At 31.1% G+C, this 13,555-nt stretch overlaps 2 protein-coding genes across 3 annotated transcripts in view; one reads left to right on the top strand and one right to left on the bottom strand.

Moving 5' to 3' along the window:
* LOC116765331 (G-protein coupled receptor 179) overlaps window positions 1-13,297 on the bottom strand; it is a 102,184-nt gene extending 88,887 nt beyond the window's left edge. Inside the window, exon 1 of one of the 2 annotated variants that reach the window (XM_061522570.1) lies at window positions 12,769-13,297. The gene's annotated coding sequence lies outside the window, so the exon portion shown is untranslated. The remainder of the gene's footprint in view (window positions 1-12,768) is intronic. The other variant, XM_061522574.1, reaches the window with a different exon arrangement.
* Window positions 836-4,023, top strand: LOC116779809 (myrosinase 1-like). The gene is made up of 6 exons (XM_032674288.2): window positions 836-888; window positions 1,246-1,382; window positions 2,103-2,767; window positions 3,048-3,350; window positions 3,425-3,663; window positions 3,733-4,023. The coding sequence occupies exons 1-6, from the start codon at window positions 866-868 to the stop codon at window positions 3,890-3,892; spliced, it is 1,527 nt and encodes a 508-aa protein (XP_032530179.2). The 5' UTR covers window positions 836-865; the 3' UTR covers window positions 3,893-4,023.
* Window positions 13,298-13,555: the final 258 nt, after the last annotated feature.

The following is a 13,555-nucleotide window of genomic DNA, read 5'->3' on the forward strand; positions in this document are numbered from 1 at the left end:
TTCTGGTTTCAAATTAAAAAAAATATATATACTTTTCAAATATTTTGTTAAATGTGGGGGCAATCTCAGAACCATTATAGGAAACTAATATCATGTGCATTAAGTATCAGCTGACCCAAACGGTTGGTACTTATACCCGCTATGGTGTTCAAAAGCAGATTGAATTTGATTGTCGTATCTGTTCCTCCCCGTCCTGCTTCTCACTCACCTCAGGAGGTAACTATCATTGGCGAGTGAACTATGAAAAATGTCTAATAATAGTGCTGAAATATTTTGGAGCATGAAAGAAAAAAAATTTCAATAACACTACATACTTAGTACCAATAGTAACAAATGCATAAAATGGTACCAAATTTTTTGTTGAGCAATTCAAATATCGGAAGGTGTGATGTCAAATCAAAACTTTTATGGGTGTATATAGATTTACATTTTTTTTTAATTTTGAAACACACAGAAATGAAAACAGCTTTCTAAATTTAATTCCCTTTAAAAAAAACCATTGTAATGAAAGTAAATTAGGTCTTTGTTTGATCCTTGATGACAGGGACTCTTTTTTATTATTCCGCAAACGATTTTGTTATTGTGATGAGTTAATTTCACTCTTAATTGCTTAAACATAAAATTTTGACTAACTTCACTTTAAAATTTTGACTAACTTCATCTGCAATTCATAAGTGTAAATTGAAAGTCGTAAGTTATAAGATTTGGTTGCATATCATTTTTGAAACCGAAAGAGTATAGAGATAACGACATTAAATTCATCTGATGCAAAGATAAAACGCACAAAAAATACACGTTTCAGAATAAATATTAAAAATAATCAGGAAAATGATAATGTCACTTCAGTTAGAGGTGTTGCGTGAAAATGTTCGGAGCGGTGAGATTGGCGTGAGTTTTTTATTTTTTTATTTTTTTAGACCTATCATCCTGTATAAAATAAGTATAAATTCCCAAAATAGAAAAAAGACATAAATCAAAAAATTTGCAAATGTCCAGTAGAAGAATATAAATGATGTCTAATGTATACCATGGATAATACATAAAATTACCTTTTCACATTGATCATTGAATCTATTATTTACAAAAATAATTATACAATGAATTACGACGAAAAAATTACTTCTCTTTACACCAACCTACTAAATTTGATATAAACATACATAAGTTTAAAACAATGTTAAAACAATATGACGATATTTTTTTTACATACTTATCTTCCTGTTTATATGATTATTTTTTTTGTAGTTTTCTGGCCTCAATTATAGCTGGACATGCTGATAGCACAAAAATCTTTCGACACGAATCAAGGAAATTCCCTGACCACTTACTGTTTGGTGCTGCTACCGCGGCGTACCAAATAGAAGGGGCTTGGAATGAAGACGGTAACTACTAGAATATTTAATATTGATATTAGATTTACTATTGAAGCACTTATTGCCGACTTGCTTAGCCTGGCTTTTAGATAAGGCCATTAAATCGAGTCGGCTAAACAGCTTGGTGCATAATATTCAGGCTTTCCAATCGGAAATATTGAACTGTAAAAAATATTAACAAACAATCAATTAATAAATAAAGAAATAAAAAAAATAAGGATACTCATAGCGTAGAAAAGTTCTACGCACGGAATTGCTGACGGAAGCAAGGACAGTGAGCATGTACGAGTATATCAGAAGACAAAAGATCTCTAAGCGCTTACGCAAGGGACAGCACTTACACTTCCTGTACTCCATACTGTAGTTGGTGCCGTTGGTTAGTTAGTGTAGTTGGTGCGCTTGATTTTTACAGACGATTGTACTGTTTTGAATTTTGTTATAGTAAATTTATTGAAAATTATCATTAAACAGTGCTTGGAAATTAAAAATAAAGAAAATTGAAGACGTAAATACTAAATGTATTACATTTCACATTTGTTCAATTACCACATTCATTTTCTTTATTACTCATTCACGCAAATTATCATGGCCTATATGTTCCCCTTAAGATAAGTCAATAAATGTAAAAGAAATTATTGCACTTCATGCATATTGGGAGTAAAGCAAGCCTCCAAGAATGAATGTCACGTATTTAAAATTTTATAATAACAATTGAATGATATATTTCAGGTAAATCTGAAAGTATATGGGACCGCGTCACACACATGGTACCTTGTGTTATAGCTAATTGTGACACAGGCGACGTGGCCGATGATTCTTATCACCAATACAAGCGTGATGTGGAAATGATGCGGGAGCTAGGTCTCGACTTTTACAGGTTCTCTCTCTCCTGGACGAGAATACTACCAACGAGTTTTCCAGACCACATTAATGAAAAAGGAGTACAATATTATAATAATTTGATAAATGAGATGCTCAAATACAACATACAACCCATGGTGACCATTTATCATTGGGATTTACCTCAAAAGTTGCAAGATCTGGGAGGATGGATCAATCCTCATATAGTTGATTGGTTTACCGATTACTCCAGAGTAGTGTTCCAGTTATTTGGAGATAGGGTTAAGTATTGGGTAACTATTAATGAACCTCGAGAAGTTTGTAGTCAGGGATACGGAATGCAAACTATGGCTCCACTTCTAAATTATTCTGGATATGCTGATTACATATGTGCCAAAAACATACTTTTAGCTCATGCCAATGCCTATCATTTGTATAATGATGAATTTCGTGAAGCCCAGGGTGGTCAGATAGGTATAAGTCTCAGTGCTCATTGGTACGAACCTGAGTCAGAAAACGAAGTTGAATCCGCAGAAGTCTTTCGACAATTTGAGGTAATTTAAATTGTACTTAAATTAGTTTTTTTTTTCAATGTTACAAAGAGTTTTATTGCATTAACTAAAATTTTATGTAACTTTGTGATGTTGTTTATTTTTTTAGTGTTTCTGCTCAAAAGACTTATTAAAGCCTATTTATATTTTTTCCAAGCTTTTCTCTTGATGAAAAAATGATATAGCTAATTAAAATCATTAAAACTTCTATGTATTTTACTCGCTAAAAAAAAATAAACCTTGCCAAAGCTATTGACATGGGTGTTTTCATTAAAATTTGTAGGTGGGTATTTATGCCAATCCAATATTTTCAAAATTGGGCGATTTCCCGTCCGTCGTTAAGGAAAAAGTAGCGGCAAGGAGTCAGATGCAAGGCTTTCCACGATCGCGACTACCAGATATAACTCCTGAGGAAATTGAATTCGTTAAAGGAAGTTCCGACTTCTTTGGATTAAACCATTATACTACATTTTTAACTTATGTATCAAAATTTCCAATAGAATATCCTACATTTTATTATGCTGATATCGAAGTCTTACTTTATCAGCCCGATGATTGGAATTCAAGTTATTCTAAATGGATGAAGGTGAAGTAAGACATTTAACTCCTAGGTAACGATCATTGACCAGCTTCTATTACATATAACTTCTACTGTTTTAGGTAGTACCCTGGGGATTTTATAAGATGCTAAATAAAATACGAGAGGAATACAATAATCCACCGGTTTTTATTACTGAAAATGGTTACGCGTCTCCTCGTGGTCTAATTGACGACGACCGCATCGACTTTTATAGAAAATATATTAATGCTATGCTCGATGCTATAGAAGATGGAAGTGACGTTAGGGCTTACACTGCATGGAGTTTGATGGATAATTTGGAATGGATGAGTGGATACACGTATGTTATAAAATTATACTAATGTCAAAAGTTTGAAGGCCATGTAAATAATACTAACTAATATTACAGTGAACGTTTCGGACTGTACGAGGTGGACTACGAGAGTCCTGAACGCATCCGCACTCCTCGCAAGTCTGCTTACGTGTACAAGGAGATGCTGCGCACCCGAGTACTGGACTATCATTATGAACCTGATATGAGCTTGGGAATGAATGTCGATGATAATTAAATAAATTATTATTGTCTGATTTCTTCACTTCCTACGTCATTATTGCCATAATTTATTTACCAAAATTCCAAGACTGTTGTCCACATTCAGAAGAAAACACAGGATTTTAATAATTTATTGCAATTTATTGTAATCAATAACTATACTTCACGTCCCAATTCTATCTACGTAGTTTATTTCAGTGATCCGTATTTGAAAGTTCGAAACTTTTTGTAAATTCCCATTAGCTATGTTTGTCTTACGAAATTAGAATGCCTAAGGTTTTTATGTCTAATATCACGAAAGGAAAGAGAGCTGAATAATCAATAAAAATGTTAAAGAAGTTATTTTTGAATAGAAAAAAGATCTTTAAACATATATTATTTAGTATTTGGTATAGTCCTCGCGCTAATGCTAGTCACCTAGTGTAAGCGTGTCACAGAGTGGGGGGCGATAGACAAGACGCACTTGAGATAAGTGACCAAATATAAATCTCCAAATAACTAAGGTAATAGTTGTCTGACTTTATCTACTATGTAAATTATTACATTATATATTTGAAAATTTATAAGTAAGCAAATCTAAAAAAGACTCATTTTTCGACAATATTACTAATTTTACTTATTTTTATTCTTTTTTCAATTGTCATATAAAGTGAGGAAGAGATTCTACAATTCTGCTATAAAACTCTTACGTAATCAATATTTTTGGGAGACAAGGCCAGAGATGGGAAAGGGTTATTTTGTTTAGTATGGACTGTCAAATCTGATTCGAAATTGTTTATACGTAATCTTGGACTAACCCGGTGAGAAATTTCATATAGTCAGTTACTATCATAATAGTAATTTGGCATATATACCAAATCGAAAAATATTTCAATAGTAAAGCAAAAACTTTTAACTAATCCACCTAATTAACTTGAAGCTCTTTTTAACATTTTTTTCTAAAATAAAGATAGTACACAAAATATAGTAAATTTTTACTTTACTTAGAACTAAGTAAGAATAAAAAGCAGACCAGAATACACATTATGAACCATAAAGTATAGGTTATTATTTTAAATATAGCAAAGAAGAAGATGAATTATTCTATGAACTTAATAAATGTATTCTATTCCGTAAAAACTGTAACTTCAAAAACAAATGTAATTTTTAATCAGGTGATATTTTAAAATTTATTTATGTATCACTATTTAAATGACCAGAAAAAAAATCGACTGATATCAGACCTAGATAGATAGAAAAAAGTAAATGAAAGTAATATTTTTCGGACTACTACGCGCATTTTTTTTTTAATCAGTTAATGCTGTGAGTTAGGAAGTTTTAAATTAACCTCCAGGCTACCACGACTTTTTTGAAAAAAGAGTACAATATAATAATTTGATAAATGAAATGCTCAAATACAACATACAACCCATGGTGGCTATTTATCACTGGGATTTACTTCAGAAGTTGGAAGATCTGGGAGGGTGGACTAAACCTAATGTGGTTGATTGGTTCACCGATTATGCAAGAATAGTGTTTAAGTTATTTGATGTTAGGGTTCAGTATTAGATAACAATTAACGAACCTCGAGAGCTGTCTGCTCATGGATACGGAGGAAATTTTTTTGGGCCTTCCGTTAATATGTCTGTATGCGCTGATTACATGTGAACTAAAAATATTCTAATAGCTCATCCTAGCATGCATCATTTGTATAATAATGAATTTCGTCAAAATCAAGGTGGTCAGATTGGTATTAGTCACAGTGATGAATGGTATAAACCCAAAACAAAAGACATCTACAAATCTTATACAATCTGAGGTAATTTACGTAAAATTTAAATACGCTGTCCAAGAATTAAAATCAACTTAAGTTTTGTTTTATATAGCAAAAAAATATTTTCTATGTAACTTTTGGCTCTTCTTACATTATTGGTTACTTTAACTAAAAAATCTCTTTCCCCACAGTTTTTTATGGTAAAAGTCATTAAATTCATTAAATTTTTAAAAACTTTAAATGAAAAAACAAAGAATGTAATGTGTGGAATAAACTTCAAGTTTTGTCGGGAATCTATGCCAATCCAACATTTTCGGAAGCTGGAGATTATCCACCAGTTGTAAAAGAAATAATAGTAACAAGAAGTCTGGATCAAGGATTTTTATGACCTAGGCTGCCAGAACTCACTTCTGAAAAAGTTGCTTTTATTAATGGAAATTCAGACTTTTTTGGTTTGAACCATTACTCTACCCTCATAACTTGAATCAAATACTGAAATAGAATTGAATCTATGCGTGAAAATTCTAATTCTTCATTTTACTTCTATGATATCGGGATTATCCCTCACCAATCAAATCGTATAAAGGAACCTTATTTGTCGTGCAACGTAAAAAAAATTTAACATTTTTATTACGTCAAAAAAATTATTTTCTAGGCACCTTAGGGTTTATATGAGATTTTAAGAAAAATACGAGAGGAAAACAACAACCCTGAAATTATTATTTCGGAGAGCGGTTTTTCAACTAGAGATGGTCTAATTGACGATGACTGCAATTACTACAGAACATACATTGATGATATGCTCGATGCTATGAATTATGATTGTGATGTAAGGTTTTACACTGCATCGAGTTTAATGGATAACTTTGAATGGGCGTTTGGATATCCAAGCGCCCATTCAAAGTTAATACGTATATACGTATGTAGGTATGTTACATTACGTATATACGTATGTTACATTATTATTCTGTAACATTTAAAATCTAAATCGACGTGGTTAACATTGTTCAATATTTTAGTGAATATTTGGGACTGTACGAGGTGGACTACGAGAGTCCCGAACGCATCCGCACTCCTCGCAATTCTGCTTACGTCTACAAGGAAATGCTGCGCACACGAACACTGGACTATCATTATGAACCTAAATTTAGCTTGGGAATAAGTTTTGTTAAGAACTAAGTATCGTAAGATGATAATTCTTAGGATATTGTGATTTTCAAGTGATGCAGGTTATAAGATTAGATTTATTATCTATGTTTATCTGAAGCTGTAACATTGGTAAGAGTGACAGATCTCAAAGATAATGTTAGTAAACTATAAGATTAACCTAGAAATTCAAGAATATCCTGTTAACACTCCAGTCACAGTTGATGTATTCCAGTAAATGCAATAAACCTTAAACCTATACCGTTAAGGCCTATAAAAAGTGTTATACTCCCAAGACATGTTGAACTTTTGTAAGAAACACTTACATTCGTTTTCAGCCAACTGCATCAGATTTTTGAGACCTGAATTTATTTTTGCGGTAGTAATTAGACTAACGTTGTAGTTTCATATCATGCTACCGGATTACTCGAGAACCAAATCACTAGGATAACAATGACTTATGTATCTCCTGAATTTACTTATTTCATGTCAATAAAGTTGCGAAATAATATGGTTATTTCAATTGACAAAAAGGAATTGTAAACTAGATAGGTATATTAAAATGGTTTTAGTATGAAGTAATTATGAACACTCTCAGCTTAAATCTGATAGAAAAACTGAAAATTGGTTTGATATTATTCAACAATATAAAATTTATAATTAGTAGTCGTGGTGGCCTGGAGGTTAAAGGACCGCCTCTCATGCGTGAGGGCGCGGGTTCGAAACCTGGCAAGTACCAATGTGATTTTTCATAGTCATATGTACTTTCTAACAGTATTTAGACGCCACTGACGGACGGTGAAGGAAAACATCGTGAGGAAACCTGGTCTTATAATATCAAATTATAAGTTTGAAATCGCCAACCCGTCTTGAGCGAGCGTGGCGATTAATGCTCAAACCTTCTCCATGCGAGAAGAGGCTTATGCTTAGCAGTGGTCTTCCGATAGGCTGATGATGATGATGATGATGATAAAATTTATAAGCAATTCATTCAAGAGTTTTATTTAAAATAACTTCTATCTTACAACAGCATTCAGAAGAAAATAGCCAAGCTTTTATTATAGCTTATAAACAGAACGCTTTTGATAACACAGCCATATATTTACCGAGTCTAAAGAGTAAGCGTTAAATTTTTCTATAAATTAATGCACAAAAATTCAATTAATGTAAAAAAAAGTAACGCTACAATGCCACGTGCTACATTACATTACATTAAAATCAGCGGAATAGTGTTTTTTTTTAATCTTTATGTAAATTAACACTCCAAATAAATTATCGTTGACAGATCAGTGTTGGATCAATACGACTTGACCTTCTCCTCTATTAAAGGTTGATTAACAGGTGACTTATTTCTGTACAATACTACACTGTACTCTTGCTACTAATTTTCATCGTCACTCTACAACGTAGCATTTATAGTATCAACTTATGTTTATGAAAAAGAAAGTGACAACCCTCAGGATATAGTGTGACTGTACATAATTGAATTAAGAGTATAGATCAACAAACTTGAACTAAAAAGATATTAAAATTGACATAGGTGACGAAGAGACTTATCGTATCGTGGTATATAAAAAATGGAACCCAGTTTTAAATTTCTCACCGTAAGTTCTTATGAATATAATATTATTTTTATAATACGAAAAATATATTTTATTGATATTTGATTTACATTTTGTAATATTAAGCATAGTAAACTAAATAATAAGATAATCAAATGAGTTCTTGTTGTTATTTAACAATTAGCAGTTAGTACATAGTAAAATACTATCAACATATTCAATTCTTGACAGCGGCAAAACATAAGATTCCGAATAAACATGCAAAGATAACTAAATAAAGAGCTTTCAAATAAAAACACTTGAAAATCAATTTATGTGATAAAAATAGTAATTAAAATTACAATAACACAAAAAATATTTTTTTTTAAGATCACTATTATGTATTGCTTGTGTCTACGTGCCAAAAACATTGTTTGAAATAACTGTTTCTTTTTTTTACAATTTTTTTTATTTGTCTTTACTGAATTCTGTTTTAATGAAAGCCATTACACTATTCGGATGTCCACTTGCTATAATGATCTGAATAGGAGAACCATATCAGTCATAATCTAACAGTTTGATAATTCTAGGAATCAAATCCGAGCGACTTGTGGTTTTTTCTGACTTCGATAAATTTGTCTAACACTGAGGGCGAATATCATGCGTTCACCAAACATAAAAACTAAATAAAACCTAAGACACCGTCACGCATGGAAAGACATCTCTTTCAGTTAACTTCCTCGACTTAACTTTCGAGTTTGAATCAATCTCAGTAACAGAAATCAACCAAACACCCTGTGCGCTTGTCTTATTAATATTACTTTCAAAATTAAGAAGTTATCTTGACAAGTCGTTGTGCCACACGGAAAGGAAACTACAAAGCAGATAGTTTTCGAGTTCGGAGGACTTGAAACTGGTCTTAAGAGTCAGAGCCGATCTTATTCTGTGCCCTGTTCGATCTCGATTAACCCATAACACAACTTAAAAGAGTCCTAACCGGAGTTAAAAGCCAGCTTGCGTGCGATTGCCTCCGACTGTTCTATTGATTTCTAATTTAATAAATTAATTGTTTTTACTATCTCTTTAGTTAGCTTAATGCGCTGACGGGTTATTGAGCTTATTTGTGCTCATTTTTACGTTTTTAGCTAAAGAGTATATTTATGTGTAAAAGCAACATATTATGTTTGAATCAACATCTTCTCATTATCTTTATAGTCACTGAAGAAAGTAAGCCCTGAAATAGTGTACAGTTTATTGAAATACAACATTAAAATAAAACATTTGTAAACCATGAAATATAAATACAGTAAAAGTTTATGGTGTAATGTTTTTTTTTTTCATATCACTAGACTCTTCTACATTCGCGAAAGCCTGTATTATTTTATTAAATGCGATATAAAATAAATATTTAATATTAATATTATTGTAAATTTTCCAAACCGGTTCCCTAATAAGGAACGAACCATTTTATATTGGTTTAAAACAAAACCGGGTTTCGATGTATTTTTCCATTATAAAATTTAATTACTAAATTTTCTTTTCAAACTACATATTTTTTTTTTGTCAGTAGTATTTAAGAAACTTTCGATACAGCTCGACTCCTAATATGATATAATAATAGACCTCCTTTTTGAGAAACGGAGTTAGCTTTCAACTTTTTGATATAAAACAACGAATACATAATCATTGAATACAGCGTAACAGTCACGTTATTTAGCTTGTTTAAGTATATTGCATACATTTTATTAATATTCTTTTTTAAACCATTGAGAAAGAAAGAATTTTACGGCTTAATATTTGTATTTATGGTCACAGTGATTAAAAATTTAAATGACATTTTAGTTTTCTATTTTTTGTCAATATTTATAAGGAGGTAAAATAAATTATAACCTAACCTAACTCTTTAAATTAAAACTTTTATAAAGTCGTCTTCGAATTTTTCGCTTATCTATCGCATGTCATATTAGAGATGATTGCATAGTAAGTGATAATTTTTAGCAGAACTTGCTCTGGCTCGCAGGAACTGCCTGAATTATTTATTTTAATAACTCGGGCATATTTAAATTACATTGATGAATCTTGTATGCTTTTGATATTCCTGTATAATTCCACCTTTTAGTTATTAAGAAATATCTATAGATCCCCTAATAACAAAATAAAATTAACTTTTTTGTCAAATAATAAACGTGATGTGAATGACTAAAGTTAAAAGTCTTTCGCTATTTTCTATTTCTATAAATGTTGTAAGTCATGTATTAAACATCTTTAATTATAAATTGTGGATGAACCATGGCGAAATCTAAACATTCTCCAAAATTTCTGCTACTGAAAATAGCCTTTAATTTATAGCTTATTTCTAAGTTCATGCGAATTTTATGTCTCATTATTCTGTTTACGAGACCGGTTCGTATGTATTATGTAGGTACCGAGCAATATTTGTCAGTGCATGTTTACGAGATATCAAAAACAGATATATTTCAGCCGGCACGAAACACGCCAGTGTAAACAAAACTAATTTTACCTCGATATATTAACATTAACAATATTTTTTCCTATCCTTTATATTATTTTTTTTTCTTCTATATTTTCATTAAAAAGTGCTGTATACAAACCAGTATAAACGGCACAGACAATGTACTCAGTGCGACGTGTTTTATTAATTCCTAAAAACTTTGTATAAATTACCCTTTCATTCAAAATAAATAAAACATATAACTCTAAAGCTACACTATTGTGACATTCATCAGTAAGTGTTCCTGCATTATTATGCAGGAACACTTACTGATGAATGTGTTCATCTAAAATTCATGATCAAACTCCCGCTTACTTCAATCAATTTAAATCTTCACCTCTACACTTGATCGATAAAAGTTTACTTAGAGATAAATTTTAACAACCCTTACTCCTCTCACGTTCTTTATATCATTTCAATTAAGAAATGCAAATCGTATTATTTGCAATATACCAATCAAGTTATAGGAATTTATTACACATAGGTACCTATTTAAAAAATTTATATATTAATTTACATACTCTATATACAAACCAAAACCTAAAGGAATATTCTATTCGTCAATACCACTTCAAAAAACTTTTGATTGTGTACATGGCAAAATATAACCCATGTATTCGATCACCCTTGAAGACGATTGGAACCATTCTCTATTGTAAAGAGGAGCGCTCAAAGAGAGGCTATTTATACTACGAGAATCATTGAGTGGGCACAAAGGTCCGGCTTCGGTCCACTAACTCTATCACAGCTAGCTAGATCCCAGTTTAAGATATTAATATTATAGACAAATCTCCCTTCATAACGCAAACAAGAAAAAATTCTTGCATGTATACAAATATTACAGAACAAAAACGACGGACTGTAAGTGTCATTTCGACGAAAAGTCTGAAAAATATGTGACAAATATAGTTACAGATATTTATGTGTGGCACAACTTTGCAGTTCTTTTGTGTTTTTAAATGTTATTGTAAACTTATTGAATAATATTTATATAATTTTATTGTTTTATGGGCAATTTATTGATGAAACTTAAATACAGGGAATTAGACCACGTAATTGTTAATATAACAACAAAATATTAATAAAATGTACTATAAGATATAATTAATATAAAAATATATATTCATGAAATTTTATATATATAGGTGTGTGTATATATGTATTTATTTTATCTCTTAACATAAACCTTCATATAGAAAAAAGAAACATTGAATAAATCGTTATAAAAAGAACAATAAGACAAACGCGGGTATTATACATATATGTAAGTCATATAAAAATTTACTTTGAAGGAAAATTTCTCGTTTTCAAAAGATCTAAAAAGGCTTAAAAGACGTTTGGACCTCAAAACCTCAGAACGAAAAATGATGAAGCACTGTTCGTATATTGGTTACATTGTATTTTAACTAATACAAATGTTTAGAGGGTTTCTTTTCTAATGTCTTACATAAATTCATTTTACTTCTTCTTTTCGCAAAGAATAGGTTTGTCCAAAAAAAACTAATTCCTATTATATTTTAATGTGAAATTAATAAAATACTTTTCGTTTTTATAACAGTAAACCAACAGCTTTAACTCTGCATTAACGTATATACCTATTTAAATGAAACTAATATTTTTCGGATTACTACTGCATGTGTATTTTATTATTTTTTTTAAAAGCTACATACAAAGGATAAGGTTATTTTCATTTAAAAGAATATTCGCGAAAGTCTTAGATCTCATCATACATACCTATTATTCCGATTGACAATTAACTGCTTCGCGATAAGAAATAGAGATGGAATTAACGGAAATTTTTTTTATCATTATTTTAATTTTCAGGAAAAAAAAAATTAAGGATATTGATACATACATATGAAGAATATTTAATCAAAAAATCATATTTCAAATTATTTCACCCAATCAAAAATTTAGAGCATTTAAATTATCAAACTTACCTCGGTCAGCCGATGTTTAAATTTCATTATCTGGTTTTAGATCGCACAGATTATACAACGGATCCTAAAAATTATTCCGTTATGTTGGCTTGTATCAAGCCCACAGTATATATGTTATCAACTCAATCACTGATGAACATTATAAATGATAATAACTTCAACTCTGGGCAGTTCCCATCTATACTACTAACACTAGATGGTAACCTGCCTGGGGATGGTCCATGTCTTAATAATCGGGACCCGATAAGATCATAAGCGACCTTCAAACTATACACGGAACATTCACTCGTCACAACAACTAAAACATAGAAAATTAATTGTTTATCATCATATTATTTATTGAAATATGTCCAAACATATGATAGTGTTTGTAAATTCACGGAATCGACCGGCCAGTCCGGCGCGCCACTGAACGAGCGGCACAGGGATATGAGGCAGCCGAGGCGCGCGCATGCGTAGATTACACCCGCATTGTGTATAAATTAGTCTGATAGCTCCTTTCATTTCTTCCAACTAACCTGGTCGTTCATGCATACATTGATAACTATGATCTTAGGAAGTAGGCCTTGATCTAAACCTTGTCTCAATATGAAGATACGAGCTACCGTAAATAAATTTAAATAAAAAAAATGTACTTGAAGTTTCCCATGAAATATCATACTTCCTAACTCGATTCGTTGTAAAGATATAACACTCTTTTAGAAGTTTAAACAAATCTAGAAACCTTGTATACGAAGAGTAAAACCGGTCACAGTATTATAAACTGAAAGTTTTAGTTATGTCAACG

The sequence above is a fragment of the Danaus plexippus genome, chromosome 2 (genome assembly GCF_018135715.1).
Source record: "Danaus plexippus chromosome 2, MEX_DaPlex, whole genome shotgun sequence".
Classification (NCBI taxonomy): domain Eukaryota; kingdom Metazoa; phylum Arthropoda; class Insecta; order Lepidoptera; family Nymphalidae; genus Danaus; species Danaus plexippus.